The sequence below is a fragment of the Camelus dromedarius genome, chromosome 8 (genome assembly GCF_036321535.1).
Source record: "Camelus dromedarius isolate mCamDro1 chromosome 8, mCamDro1.pat, whole genome shotgun sequence".
Classification (NCBI taxonomy): Eukaryota; Metazoa; Chordata; class Mammalia; order Artiodactyla; family Camelidae; genus Camelus; species Camelus dromedarius.
Window position 1 is genome coordinate 68,787,828 of NC_087443.1, and position 14,262 is coordinate 68,802,089.

Here is a 14,262-nt window from a genome sequence, read left to right on the forward strand (position 1 = left end):
TGAGCATGCGGGAACACCATTCTGCCATGAAGCTATGCTTCTAAGCTCTGCTTATCTTTTTTTGAAGTTGGTGCCCTGGAGCTTAGATTTAACTGCATAAAAGTAAAAGCCAGGAACAGACTCTTTTTGGCCCACTAGTCCCAGCAGGGACACTCTAACCCCTCCAGGCTTGCCCCAAAGTAACACAAAAACAAAACACTAAATCCAGGACGAGGCCAGTTCACAACCCAAAGCAAAAGCCTCCTTTAGCATGGACTCCCGGGGACCTGGGTTTTGGGGGGAGATGGCAGCTGTGGGGGGCCTGGTGGGAACAGAAGTGACACTCCAAGTGTTCCTCTCACGTGGGCAGGCCAGCTTAGACCAAGGGCAGCGGGGGTCGTGGGCATTTGAGGGTGTCAGGAGTTCATGAAGAACTTGCCTAAGAAAACAGGCACTGCGGCAGGCTGAACTGCTATTTCTTGGGAAAGCAAAGCATAAGGATGCTAGAAACACACACACAACTGCCTGCTCTTGGGCCTTTAATTAGTTATTAAAAACTACACAGTGAAATGGATGATGTGGGAAGCCGTTCTAGTATTTAATACAGTTCCCAAGTTAATGTAACTAGAAGTCGACTATCAACAAGCCAAGGTTTTTATTTCAGTGAGTCCTAAACTTTCAATAGATTCTTTTTGCTCTGGGTTAAATGGTGGCGATCCCTCTCTCAGATATAACACCCTATCCTTTTTTTTGAAGTGCAACTGGGGAGAGTCTGACTGGCAAGAAGCATGGTCTTTGGACAATTTTTTTAAAAGGCTGAAAATTCCTCAGAAATAGACTACTACTTAAGTGGATGCTCCTTTTAAAAAATAAGAATCAGGTCTCTTATATGTAACTTGGGAATTAACAGTGTGTCTCTACAGTGGCAGGGACATCAAGTCTGGTCACACTTCTCAGAATCATCAAAACAGCATTAGCATTGGTCAGCCAAAGGCATCCTCCCAAGCTGCTGGTCCTGAAGAAGTGTGTGCTCATTCTACACGCACTGACTGAGGCAGACTTCATTAAGAAAAAACAGACTTGGATTTAAGTTCATTGGAAAAGTCTTTTACAACTGCGGGTCACACCGACCTTTACCTTTATTCCACAGCTCTTGATTTCAGGGGTTCTTTCCAGTAGTGAACTCTTTTAAGAATGTAGCATGATCTATGTGTACCAGAACTGTTAAGAGAAATGGAAATCAACGAATAATGTGTAATGTGAAATAGCCATCATTCATGTTAACTTCATGAATTTAGTGCCATTTCAATAACATTTTATTGAATGTATTATATCTTTATTATTAAAGCTAGATAATTTGGGCAAGTAAGTTCCATAATTTTGTGGAAAATCTGCATATATTGCTGGCTTGTCAAGTTCAATGAAAAATTCTCACACAGGCATGTGTAAAAAGCCAAATTTTGCTATCAACAATTTAAACAAAATTTTAAAATACAGTGTGGCATTCAATTTAATCTGCTTACTATTGTTCATTGCCTTTCAATTATAATTGGTAGAATGACAAATCTGGAAGGCAAAAATTCTTAATCTAGTTTAAAAAAGAAAATTTAAGCAATCTGAATCAGCCTTGCCAAGTCTGGAGAATCAGTCTGTTAGCAAGTGTTGTGTGTAAATAATCAAAGATGCCAGTAAAATACAACTTGGAAACAGGCATTAGCTATTTAATAAGTACAATATATACATAAAATTCTCTTGAAAAGCTTCATTTTATACAGAAACATATTTACAAAATGAACAGTGTAATCAAACTAAAGATTATCTGTACAATGCACACATATATATGAACTTTGGAAGATAAACAAGTTTCATCATAGTCAAAATGGACAGCCATATGCATTTTAAAAAAGAATTTCATTCAAGAAGAAAAATACATCTTTAATATACAATTATATTTTTCATTTATTTTCCTGAAAATTCTGTTTGAATTCTTTTTTGATTACCTTCTCTTGGTCAGCCTTGAAAAATTTCAGGTTTCTAGTGCCACCAACTGGTGCTAAAAATGAATGATCTTAGTGTCGAAAAAGAATTTTGTTTTAAAAAGGTTATTGGAAGATAGGCCTACTGGAGTCAACATTCATAAGGCAAATTAATAGTACTGAATAACAACATGATTGATAAAAATATTTTCACCAGGGTAGCATATCTAACATTTATAATATTAATGGTTTCTAACACTTTTTTCCTTCTACTGGTAGGTATATCTTGGTCTAAAATTATACATAAAAATCTTTAGAAAACAATATACTGCAAAACAAAGTTTGGGAATACACATGATAACATGATTAGAGTCAGCGTTATGAGCATCAGGTAGGCAATAATTTACTAAAATGGCAAAAATTGAAAGCCTTTTTATGGTCTTTGGATATTTTTTCCCCTTATTCTTAAAGAATAAACATCTAACTGTGAAAAAAAGTAAGGAAATATGCAGAACCACCATGAAAACAGCAATCTGTTCTCAGCATACCTCAGCAAGGATTCATTACCAAACGCTTCATGCCAGAGTGGGACTTCTGGTCACCTACTTGTACAAGTGAATGAACCCTCTTCTGACAGGGGCTGACTGTGAGCTGCAAAGGCTCAAAGAGCTGCTCCTACTGCCTCACAGCTGTTTTCAGTAGAGCACAAGCGCCATGAGGACAGGAACTGCCCTGTCTGGTCTGGTCACCAGCAGAATGATGATCTCCTGCATAGTGCCTGAAAGCATAGGTTTTCAATAAATGTGTTTATTACAAGAATAAATAACATGTTGGGAGCCTGATAAAATTTAATTTCAAGATAAACTGCTTTAAATGGTAATGGGTAGTTAAAAAAAAAAAACAAAAACAATGGTAGAGTTCAAACTCATTCTTCTGCCCAAACCCAACATTTTCAATCCTTAAAACTCAATAGCTTAAAGTCTGAAGTGGTATGGGGAAAAGGGAGTCACAGTGAGTATTCATTTTAAAATTAAAACCTAGTGAAGTGTATACATACACACACACAAATCATCTCCTGCTCGAAGAAAGCAAAATAGTGCTAACTAAACAAAACAGTATTTGATGTGTTCAATTAATAATGAACGCATAAAACAAAACTTCCCCCAGATCTCAAGTTTATCCAGACCATTTTCCTTTTCGAGACACCCCATTCTTCTCTCCATATGTTCAAAATAGTAAGGGTAGAAGGTCCTCTAAATGCCTATATCAGAATCTGTTTGTGAATCAGTTTACAGACAGATCAGATAAATGCACATTTTATACACACTTTGCTCAGTCCTGATCCGTACACAAAAGGATATAGTAGAAACTAAAGAACAAAAGGAAAATAAAGCATTTTCTTCAGAAGTCTTTCATAGTTTCTTGCAGTTATGTGGGGAAAAGCAACAATAAGTCAAAATATGGTTTATAATAGCTTTCTTCCAAAATTGTTTTACCATCAAACTTCTCTGAATGCTAGCACAAATGTTAATTTGGAATGTTTCATTTTCTTATGTAATATATGTATACAAAAATGAATGCGTATTTTTTAAGTGTATAGATATAGGACACTATGGATCTGATCACTATTCGGTCTCCATTACTACATTTTGTGTCTTGGAGGAAAAAAACAAATATTGTAGTGCATGAATCATGTAGGAAGCTGTAGCAATTTAGTTACGTTGGCTACTCTAAGTAGTCTTTAAGAGTATCAACAGTATGTCAAAAACAACTAGGAAAATAATTTAGATTTGATTGCACTTACCCTTTTATTAGTCTACTTTGATAAATTATTACTGGTAAAAAGAACAAGACACATTATGGTATGACTAAAACTTTTTACAGCTATTTTAAATACAAAATGTTTCTGAATTTATATTTCCATTTTGAACTGAAAAGATTTTGTTTTTGGATGAAAATATGTAACTCAATATACAGAAAAAATAAGACACTATATTGAATCATCTAATCCTTAGTAAATGATCTTTTTAAACAATGTTAAGTTGATTTTAAAAAAAAGTTAAAACACATTAAAGGGACATTGCCACCATAAGCCCAGCCCAACTTTTAGAGCCATATAATTCTTTAAAGGCGTTTAATCCAACACCCCAAAGCTTACTTCTCTTAAGGGGAGAAAAAAGGATGCCAAAATCCAAAACAAAAATTATGGCTTGCTGCAACATCTGTGTATGTGCCAAGGTATCATAATAGAAATGATCTCTGATTATATTCAGAAATGATCTGAATATAATGAAATGTGAAAAGCCACACACAGAAACTGTAATAGGTGAGAAATTACAAGAGGCAAGAAAAAAATTCAATGACAGAAATACTGATACTATGACTGGCAACATTTGAGTGCACTTCGTAAATAAATATTGCAAAAATCCAACAGGATAAATTTGGCTCTATAATTCCTTTGGTTACGGAGATGTAATTATTTTGTGTTTTAAATAATATACTGAAACATCATCATATCTGGGGACTGTAAGTTCACTTCACTATGATATATAATTATACCAACAGTAAAAGATGGTGGCAAATGAAATGGTTAACAGTGCCATATGCTGGACTCTCTTGGGAACTGGTTCTTCATAAATATCTTAAATTTATCTTTATACTTGATGTCAGTAAAACTAAAGTATTTCAGTTTCAAAGAATTCCTTATTCATCTCTCTGTTCTAATGACTAACCCATTTCATATTTCGAAATATAACTGAAGTCCACAGGAATTTTCTAAATGAGGTTATTTAAAAATCATAATTTATGTAATGTAAGACTTTAAAAACTCCACTATCAACTCAATTTGAATCTGAAAAAAAAATGTGACTAGCACAAATAAGGAAACTTGATAGAGATACAATGTCTGATCATTCCTAGTTACCAAAAGCTAGCTTTCCTATTAGCTTCCATTAAAACAAAAAGATTTAAGAACTCAGAAGCATCCCTAACACACAAGGAAATGTTGTATTAGAATGTCGAAATGAAGGTTTTTATCACTTCTTTAGTCTTCTTCATGTTGGAGAAACAGCATATTACTGAATGATTAACACCCATCCTTTCACGCATAATTTTAGAAAGCAAAATCAATTTTGACATTATATATTTTAAAGGGAAGAAATGTGGAGAAGAAGTTTTCAAAAGCCCTTGTAGTAATGTTCAGCACTTCATATGATTATGAGCAAATTAAATTAAGTTGCTCTGATTCAATGACAGGCTGTCACCACACAAAAACAAATTTCATCAAAGCTTACACTTTTACAGTATAAAACAGCAATGCATTTGTATTGTAAAAGGTACTTTTTTATACAGATGAAGCAAAACAAGTTTTTTACTGGCTGACACACAAAGCAGGGAGAAGTTTCCAACAACACTAGACAGTGGCACCTGCTCCTTGTGTGGCTTTTTTCTGTTTACTGAGCAAGAGCTTTGTATTAGGTTTTCTTCGTTCTCTGTTCTAGTTCATGCTGGTGTTTAATAAGACGTTCTATTTCTGTTCCAAGTGTTTGCAGATTTTCCTTTAACAATTGGGAAAAGGGGAAAAGAAAACAGAACTACTAAGTATAATAAGTAAAAAGATTCGGTTTGAACTAGTTTTGCGTAAATTTTGAACTGAAAGAGTGATGACTAGTCTTATGCCATGTGAGAGAAACTAGGCACACAGCTGTTTTCAGTAAAGTAGCCCCACACATTTCAGAGTCATACTTAATCTTTTTACTGAAGCTACAGCCAATTTTAGTGCATAAAATTATTATTAGATTAAAAAATTGTTTTTTAAATTCATTACTAACCATAAAGGCCCAAATAGCACAAATAGAATAGCTGGGTCAGGTAATAGCTGAGAAAAATAAAATAAAGCTAGAAAATGCATTAGAAAATAAATGCCCCAATCTAAAAAATGTCTCAGGAATCAATCACAACTAACCGCAGTATGTGTCAAAGGCCACCCACTGCAAAGTAAACAACTCAGCTTAGTGTCTATCCAACAGCTAAACTGATTTTTTTTAACTATATCTTTCTTTCCTTGATAATTTAAAAAACTGTACTTTTCAAAAAGAGAAAAACACAAAATTTTCTCTATGGGAAAAATGGCTACCTTGCATTTTAGAAGTAGTCCATTCATGTGCTAAAATCAAACTATGAAAGGGGCACCATTTTTGCTATGTTTATTGGTTGGTAAATGAATGAGAAATACAAATACCTTCAAAGTAATATTTTTTAGTAAGGTATCCTCCAAAACAGCCTGTAATTTTCTGTTAATCTCCAAAGAAAGTTCCAATGTTAATCCACTATCAGCTGGGTGGGATGTGTATAAAGATGCCATGATGCCACCCCGTCTACTTAAATGGACTTTGTTAAAATCAGATGCCTCTGAAGAAAGTGTGCCTGATTCTTCTCGTAAAATGTAACTCTGAATTATTCTGCAAAATAAAACAACACTATCAGTTATGTAATTGTAGAATTAAAAAAAAAACTGTAATTTGCAAGAGTCAATGAATCATAGCATAAAATAATTTGCCTACTAGGTTAATAGCAGAACTATATTAACAATAAAGAAATTTTCCTTATTCAGATGGTTTCTTAATCTCATTTTTGTTCTAGCATGGTATTTTAAAAAGAAAGTATATACATTGCTTTTCTATTTTTTTCCTTATTACTTTAAATCAAAATATAGGAGCAATTTCTTTAGTGCTCCAGTTTCAGTTAATATTTTTAATTTCCCGGTCATTAAACTTAGAACCATATTTTATACTTTTTTTTTTTAATAAAGTCATGGGTAAACTTTTCTCTATGTCTAAATGTCAAAATTTTTAAAAGTAATGGGTAAAGATCCACAATAAAAAAAAAAAAAAAAACCCCAAAAAAACCCTCTGACTTAAATGAATATGGTATTTTGAGAGGAATTTGGCCCAGCACAGCTTCTGGAGTCAAACAGAGCTGGGTTTGCATCTCCAGCTCTCAAGTCTGTCACCTGTAGGATGAGTTGACTCTGGAACATTTAGTAATTTGACCTGAGCCCCCGTTAACTAACCTGCCAAATTAGAGAACTCATTCTCTCCCTGAGTAGATGTAAGAAATCAGTAAGATATTGTTAAGTCATCAGCACAGTGCCTTGTGTTTGGCAGGTGCCCAGTAATACCTCACTATGTCCTACCCAACAGGAATGATAATCTACAACCTCATTATCTCTTAGAACCACCATCTTGAAAATAAAAAGCTAAGTAGAACACTATCTATTTTTAAGTTATTTTAATATCTTAAAAAAAAATTAACACCTATTGACTTTATAAGATGTTAAAGAAAAAACCTGTTTTCTTTCATCTCTGTATTTCCAAAACCTAGAACATAAATAAGTGATCAATAAAAGATTGGAAACTGAATGACTATAATTTTAAGAATTATTTTTTGAAAGATAGGCTCTTGGTATGATTAATTTTGAACACAGTAACTTAACCACATGAATAATGGTATTTTGAACACAGGTTACATTACCATAGTAATACATACTTTGTTTTTTTCCTAATTTCTTCCACCAATTGTTTGATATGATCCTCCATAAACTCTATCTTTTCATTTTTCCGAGCATGTGCCTTCTGCAGCCTTACTATCCTCTCTATCAGCATGGCCTTGTCTACTTCTGGAAAGTTATCCACAGCTACTGACGACCCTGTATTTTCTGGAGATCGATCTTCTGCACTGCTTCGAGCATTAAGGGACCCTGAAGACAAAAAAATCAGTTTATTATACTCAGTCTGGATATATCATTATATATTATTTTTCATATATTATTTCTTCTAGTATTGTTTCAAATATTCACTCTAATAGAGTTGGGCACAGATTGCAACACATGTCATACCTGCCCTGAGTTCATGTTTCTGAATACACTGATGATGGAAGTACCAAAAAGGTCTATTATGTCTCTCAGCAACAGGATGAGGAGTAGCAACAGAGAAACAAGAAACTCAAGAAAAAGTCAGAAAAACAAGTCTGAACTGAAACCAAAATTAAACTGAGACAGACAAGGACAAAGACAGAAGACAGAATATAGCCAGTGGTTTAAGCTCTGGAGCCAGCCTCCCCAGGTCCAAATCCCATTTTCCTGCTTTCCAGCTGTGTGACTTTGGACAAGTTATTTATCTTTCTGCATCCTGGTCACTTCGTCTTAAAATGGGAGTCATAATATTATTTGCCTTACAGACAAATACCTTCATTTAAATGAATTAATATATCTGAAGTGCTTTTCCAGCCCTGTTTTGTAGATTTAAGACAAGTTATATATCTTATCCAAGGTCATACACTAATAAATGGCAGAGCTGGGAGCTAGATAACTATGTGTAATCTCAAGCCCATGTTCTTTCTACTACATCAATTTCCCACTATTTAATAGTTGATAACATTTTCCCCCTAATGTGCAACTCCTGGGAGGCAGTGTAGAGTAGAGGTATGCAGATGCTAGAGTCTGAGAGTTCTGTTACTGTGGATTTTGGGCAAGTCGTGGAACCACTCTAAACCTTAAGTTTCCCCATCTGTAAAGTGGGAATTACTTTGCATGACTGTTCTTCAAACATATCTGGAATGATATGTTTGAAGAATTTAGCATGGCTCCTGGCATTCCAAAAATGATACATATGTTGACATTTTGCTAATTATTTTCACAATGCTATCAATCATAATTTTATAGACTATTAATTTTTGCTTTAGACCACAGACATATTTACCATGAGAAAAGCAAAAAGATTAAAAATACATACGTGTATATATATATCTATATATAAATCTGATACACAACGATCATTTCACTAGCTCTCAGGAGTTAAAAGTAATATAAAAGGAAAAAAAAAGACCATACTACACCAAATCTCTCTACATAGATGAACACAAATCTGAATTAAAAAATGAAAAGGGAAATTGTTGCAGGAAATAAAGAAGCTGGTAAGGAAAAAGGAGTTAAGGAGACAGATGATACAGAACCCCATGACAAACTTGAAATTTTATGTAATAATGAGAACTTAAACACTTAACTGGATATATTTTTTATAATTATGTACAACTACTGCCTTTTACAATTCAAAATTAAAGAAAAATATATCAAGACTTTTTAAAACAAAAAATGCTATTTCTTTTTATAATCAATCCCCCCCAAAAATTATAAAACCATTAGTTTTTTACCTGATGAACTAGAACGACTTCCCATGCTGCTGACTTCCTTATCATAGCTTCCATTCTCAACCTGATCTAACTTTCTTCTTGCTACAGGAAGATGAAATGGATTACTTGAGACAACTATTATGACCACTTGCCCCCACTATCTCTGATTTTAATCACTAAAGTCACTTAGGCCAAAACAGCATAAACAACAGAAGAAACTTCTTAAATACATAGACAGGAAGGCTGTAAGTGTCATTCATACAAATGACATCTAGAAATGTACAGGTCAAATACAAAATACATGGAAACAACATTATGATTAACAACTGACACTGGCATCACTTAGGTACACAGAACTTAACCTTTTGGATCCTGAAAGATTTAAAAGAGCTCTTCAGTACCAGAAATTTCTCCCCAAATTTCCCTTCAATTACATCTATTAAAACACACTGAATTCTTATGGCAAATACCTGAGCATATTCATATTAAGTAAATGCTAAGTCTCTTTTATTTTATTACTATATTTCACTCTATTTTAACACAAATAAAGCAAAGGAGAATAGCAGAGAATAGGATGTCAGAATACATCTCTTATTCATCTTTGCATCCAAGCACATAGCACAGACTTTCAATAATTGTATAAATTTTTAAATGAAAGAAATTTGGGTTCCAGTTCTAGCTGCTAATTGTTGCATTCAGGTAGTTGATAACATTTCTGGGTCTCAGTTTCCCGTAAGATTAAAGGTTAGGGTTCAGTGATCTCTAAGTCAGATGTCTACCAGATGGGTGCAGGTACCTTGATGCTACATAAAATAATTCATAGATAGGGAAAAAACATTAGAACTTCTATTTATACTTATATTTAATCTGATCTTCTAAAATTTGTATTTTTCATTTTTTCTCATGTGCATAAAATAGAGTAACACATGTTTAAAATTTACAAATAGACAGCTATACATTGGAGAACAAATGCTTAAATACTTCTTACTGACAGCAGTATGTGATCAACAAGGTCTAGACACTACTGCCTCAGTAAGGTTATTTCCCCAGTTCTTACATTTTGTGGTTATGCAAATAAATGTCTTCTGGCACAGAACATGCTATAAATTATTCATGGAACTGTAAGAAGTTTAACTATTTGGTTTATGAACATTGATACATTAAAAGAACATACATCTCTCATCACTGTGGGAGCCACTGACATAAAATATTTTTTTCTAAAAATCCTTAAAGATTAAAAGAAACAAAAGCATTCAAGGACTAAGTATAGAAGAAATGTATATATACCCTGCTGAAGTTGTTTGGTAAGATCCTTGACACTAGAGGCATGTTTACGTCTTTGGGTTACTAAATCATCTTTTAGTTCTTCAACCTGGGTACTCAATGCTTTAACTTCAGTTTGTCTACGAGTGAGTTCAGCCTGCAGAGTCTGGACTTCTTCTCTTCGCAGTTCTTCCTCTTTTAACAATCTACTTTCCTAAATATTAAGTAAGATAAAGAAAAAGATACCAACTTTAATATCTGTTTCTGTTATTGCTCACACTTTAAAACCTTAAAAATATAAGCTCTTTAGTAGTAAATTCTTCTACCATCGTTCCTTACCAGGTTTTGTTTACTGAGTTCCTCAAATTCCTTATACAGTAACATAAGGGGATATGTTAATACATCTGCCATTCTATACACGCAAAACAACATGAAATACAGGACTCTGTATTTTTGGACTACAGTCTCCAACTATTTTTATGAGTAACTTGAAGACACTCTCATAACTTGAAAATACTAAACCATTTTTAAACTATAAAAATATAGAAATTTAAAATCCCTTCAAAAAATTTACAGTAATTCCAGTTAGGAATGACAAAAATCCTGGTTTCCTTACTTTCAAAAGAGAAATCCTTCTTCATAACGACGTTAGGAAGAAATTTTATTATAAATTACATAAGCTGAAAGGAAAAAAACTGACTTTTCTCATAGTATTTGAAATTATAAAAAAGTCAGTGGCAATTAAAAAAAAAGAGCTTAAATCAGCTACCACTAGGTTTATGTTTTTAGGGAAATTTAATTTGTGCTTCTTGCTCTGTTGCTTTAAAAGTTAAATATACATTTATACTTACCAAATCAGTATTTGTCTGTTTCATGTGTTCACATTGGCTTTGTAACTGACTTTCACTACAGGAAAGTTTATCAAACTGTGACTGCAAAGAATTGGATTCAGACTGAAGTTGTGCATTCTTACTAGTGAGCTTTTCTGTAAATAGTAGTAGCTCAGATTCTCTTTTCCTACTGCCTTCGATGTCTTTTTGGAGGTCATTAATCAAAGAATTAAGATTTTCCACTTCTTCCTTCAAATTTTCAATTTCTTGTTTACCTCTAAAAAACAAAGTTTATATTTAAGAAAAAAGTTAAACTATTAAGAGACATTAAATTAATGGTTTGGGAATTTTCACTGAATGAATTGATTTCTAAAGGTACTTCTATTTTTTTATTCATCCAAATATTTATTTGGATTATTATGAATGCCTAATATATGCTAGGAACTAAGAGTTGGGAATATACGTAAGAGAGATTGCCATGGCCCCTGCTTTCAAAGAGCTTTTAATCACATACTGTGATAAAACACTTTGGTTGATGAAACATCAGAAAGTGTGATAAAACATTTTTGATGATAAAAGCACAGAGTGGGTCACCTAAGCTAATGTAAGTGATGCTTAAACTAATATTTAAAGTGAGGGTTAACGAACTCTTCCTGTAAAAGGCCTAGACAGTAAACAATGTAGGCTTCCGGGGCATATGGCCTTCCTTGCAACTGATAACTCTGCCACTTTAGTGTGAAAGCAGCCACAGACAATACTTAAAGGAATGGCAGTGGCTGCGTTCCAAAAAATAGTTTACCGACAAGAAGAGACAGTGGGCTGGATTTGGCTCAGGGGCCACAGTTTGCTAATTCCTGAGCTAAGGGAAAAGTAAGCATGAGCGGCAGAACAGTATGTTCCAGGTAGAGGAAGCAGTATGTGCAAAGCTGGGAAGGGAACAAGAGAATGACCCCTTGTTGGTACTAACAAAGAGATACTCAATACTGATGAGGATAAGGACTGCACTATATCCTAACACTTAACACAGGGCTCAGCACATAGGAGACAATTATCGACATTTGTTAACCAACTACTGCTGAAACACAAGAGTGAAAAAGGAGAAGGCACAGAGGGAGAAGCAAGGTTACTAACGATCTTCCAAGCCACGTTAAGACATCAGAACTCACTAGGCAATCCTTAAGGCAATGGGAAATCACTGAAAGGTTTTCAGATTTCCTTTTTTAAAAAGATTATGCTAACCACAGCGTAGGAAATGAACTAAAGGGGAAGTAGGCAAAACAAAAAAGTTTAGAAATAAATTAGGAGTTTGAGATTTGCAGATACCAACTACTGTATATAATATAAAATAGATAAACAACAAGTTTCTTCTGTATAGTACAGAGAACTATATTCAGTATCTTATAATAGCCTATAATGAAAAATAATATGAAAAGGAATATATATGTGTGTGTGTGTATGTAACTGAACCATTATGCTGTATACCAGAAACTAACACAACATTGTAAACCAATCATATTTCAATTAAAAAAAAAGAAAAACAGTTTGGAAGCTATGACAGTTTTCCAGATGAGAGTTAATAATGGCTTGGACAATGGTAGCAGCAGTGGGGATATAAAAAGCAAATGGCCTTGAAAAATATTAAAGAGTTAGCATGAACAGTATTTTGTGATTGGTTAGATGTGTGAGGGAAAGGATAGAGGAGCCAAGAATAACTCCCAGGTTCCTGGGCTGGAAAATCATGTGACTGTCACACTCACAGCTCATCTCAGGAATATAAGAGAAGCGTAATTGAAGGCGCGACAGATGAATCAGTTCTGGATGTAAGTATGAGATATCTTTGATACTTGTGTGCCTGGAGCTCAGGGAAAAGGCTTGACAATAATAACTTGAAGGTCCTGCAACACACTATTGGAATAGTTAGGATCACCCAGGGGTATAATAAAATAAGAATAAAAGACAGCTTTATGACAGAAAGAGAAGGCTACCAAGGAGACTGAGAAAAAAAATGGCCAGAAAGTGGGGAGGAACACCAGAAGAACACAATGAAATGAAGCCAAAGGAACAGAGCATGTCAAGAAAGATTATGGGCTTAGTGGTATTCATACTGAAAATTCAAGGAAGGCTTCATCTGGGAAGTATCTGCTATATTTAAGGATGCTTTAGCAGTTCATAATTAATGTTGCAGAAGCTAGAATGAGATGGAGAGGAAAATAAGAACAAAGACCATGAATAAACAGGATGATTCTATAAAGGCATTTATTTGGTTGTGAAGGAAAAGGAGAAAGCAGATTACAGGAGTTTTGATGTTTTTAAGATCTAATAATATTTAAATGCAGAAAGGAAAAAGTCAGTAGAAAGAGGTAAGACATAAAGGATAAAGATGGAATAATTAAGACCTCGAGAAGGCAGAAGAGCATGGAATCCACAGTAGAAGTAGGTATCACAATTTGACTCAAAAAGAACAGCAGTATTTCTTCCATAATAACAGGACTGAAGATGCAGGCAAGTTCATAGGACTGATAGCAAGAGGTTGAGAGAACTGTCACCTGACAGCTCCCACTTTTGCTATGAATTAAGAGGTAATCACCTGTCAAGAGTAAATAGCAAAGCAAGAGGGAAGATCAGAATTGAGAAGAAAGCAGTAAGGTTTGGAATAGATGCTAAGAAGATGGGGGAGAAGGCTCTGACTAAGAACATATGGTAGGACTGGAGGTGCATTAGTATTCCCAGTTGAGGTTCTAACCATGAATTTATAGCAGCATCAATCTGGATGACAGTGCAGCCTTCTTTAGCAGCACTCAGCAGTTTGGGTATTGGTAGGATACGAAAAAGATGATGTTTGGATCCACTCTGAATCCAGGCTCTGTCAGGTAATGTCATAAGTAGAGTTTAGCTAAATGATTTTATGAGAAGTCAAGGAATAATGTCACCACCTGAACTCTAGCTACATACATGCAAAGATACAGATACAGATACATATCTACCTTTTGAAGAAAAACTAAGTACTGTGTGTAAATAACAGAATT

At 34.2% G+C, this 14,262-nt stretch overlaps 1 protein-coding gene across 1 annotated transcript in view; it reads right to left on the reverse strand.

The window, feature by feature from the left end:
* Positions 1–1,679: 1,679 nt before the first annotated feature.
* Positions 1,680–14,262, reverse strand: part of CCDC186 (coiled-coil domain containing 186) — a 42,344-nt gene continuing 29,761 nt past the window's right edge. The window contains exons 11-16 of the mRNA XM_031461799.2: positions 11,258–11,513; positions 10,431–10,620; positions 9,165–9,245; positions 7,503–7,713; positions 6,196–6,415; positions 1,680–5,512 (exon numbers count right to left, since the gene is read on the reverse strand). Coding sequence (XP_031317659.1) covers positions 5,429–5,512; positions 6,196–6,415; positions 7,503–7,713; positions 9,165–9,245; positions 10,431–10,620; positions 11,258–11,513 — 1,042 coding nt within the window. The 3' untranslated portion in view covers positions 1,680–5,428. The remainder of the gene's footprint in view (positions 5,513–6,195; positions 6,416–7,502; positions 7,714–9,164; positions 9,246–10,430; positions 10,621–11,257; positions 11,514–14,262) is intronic.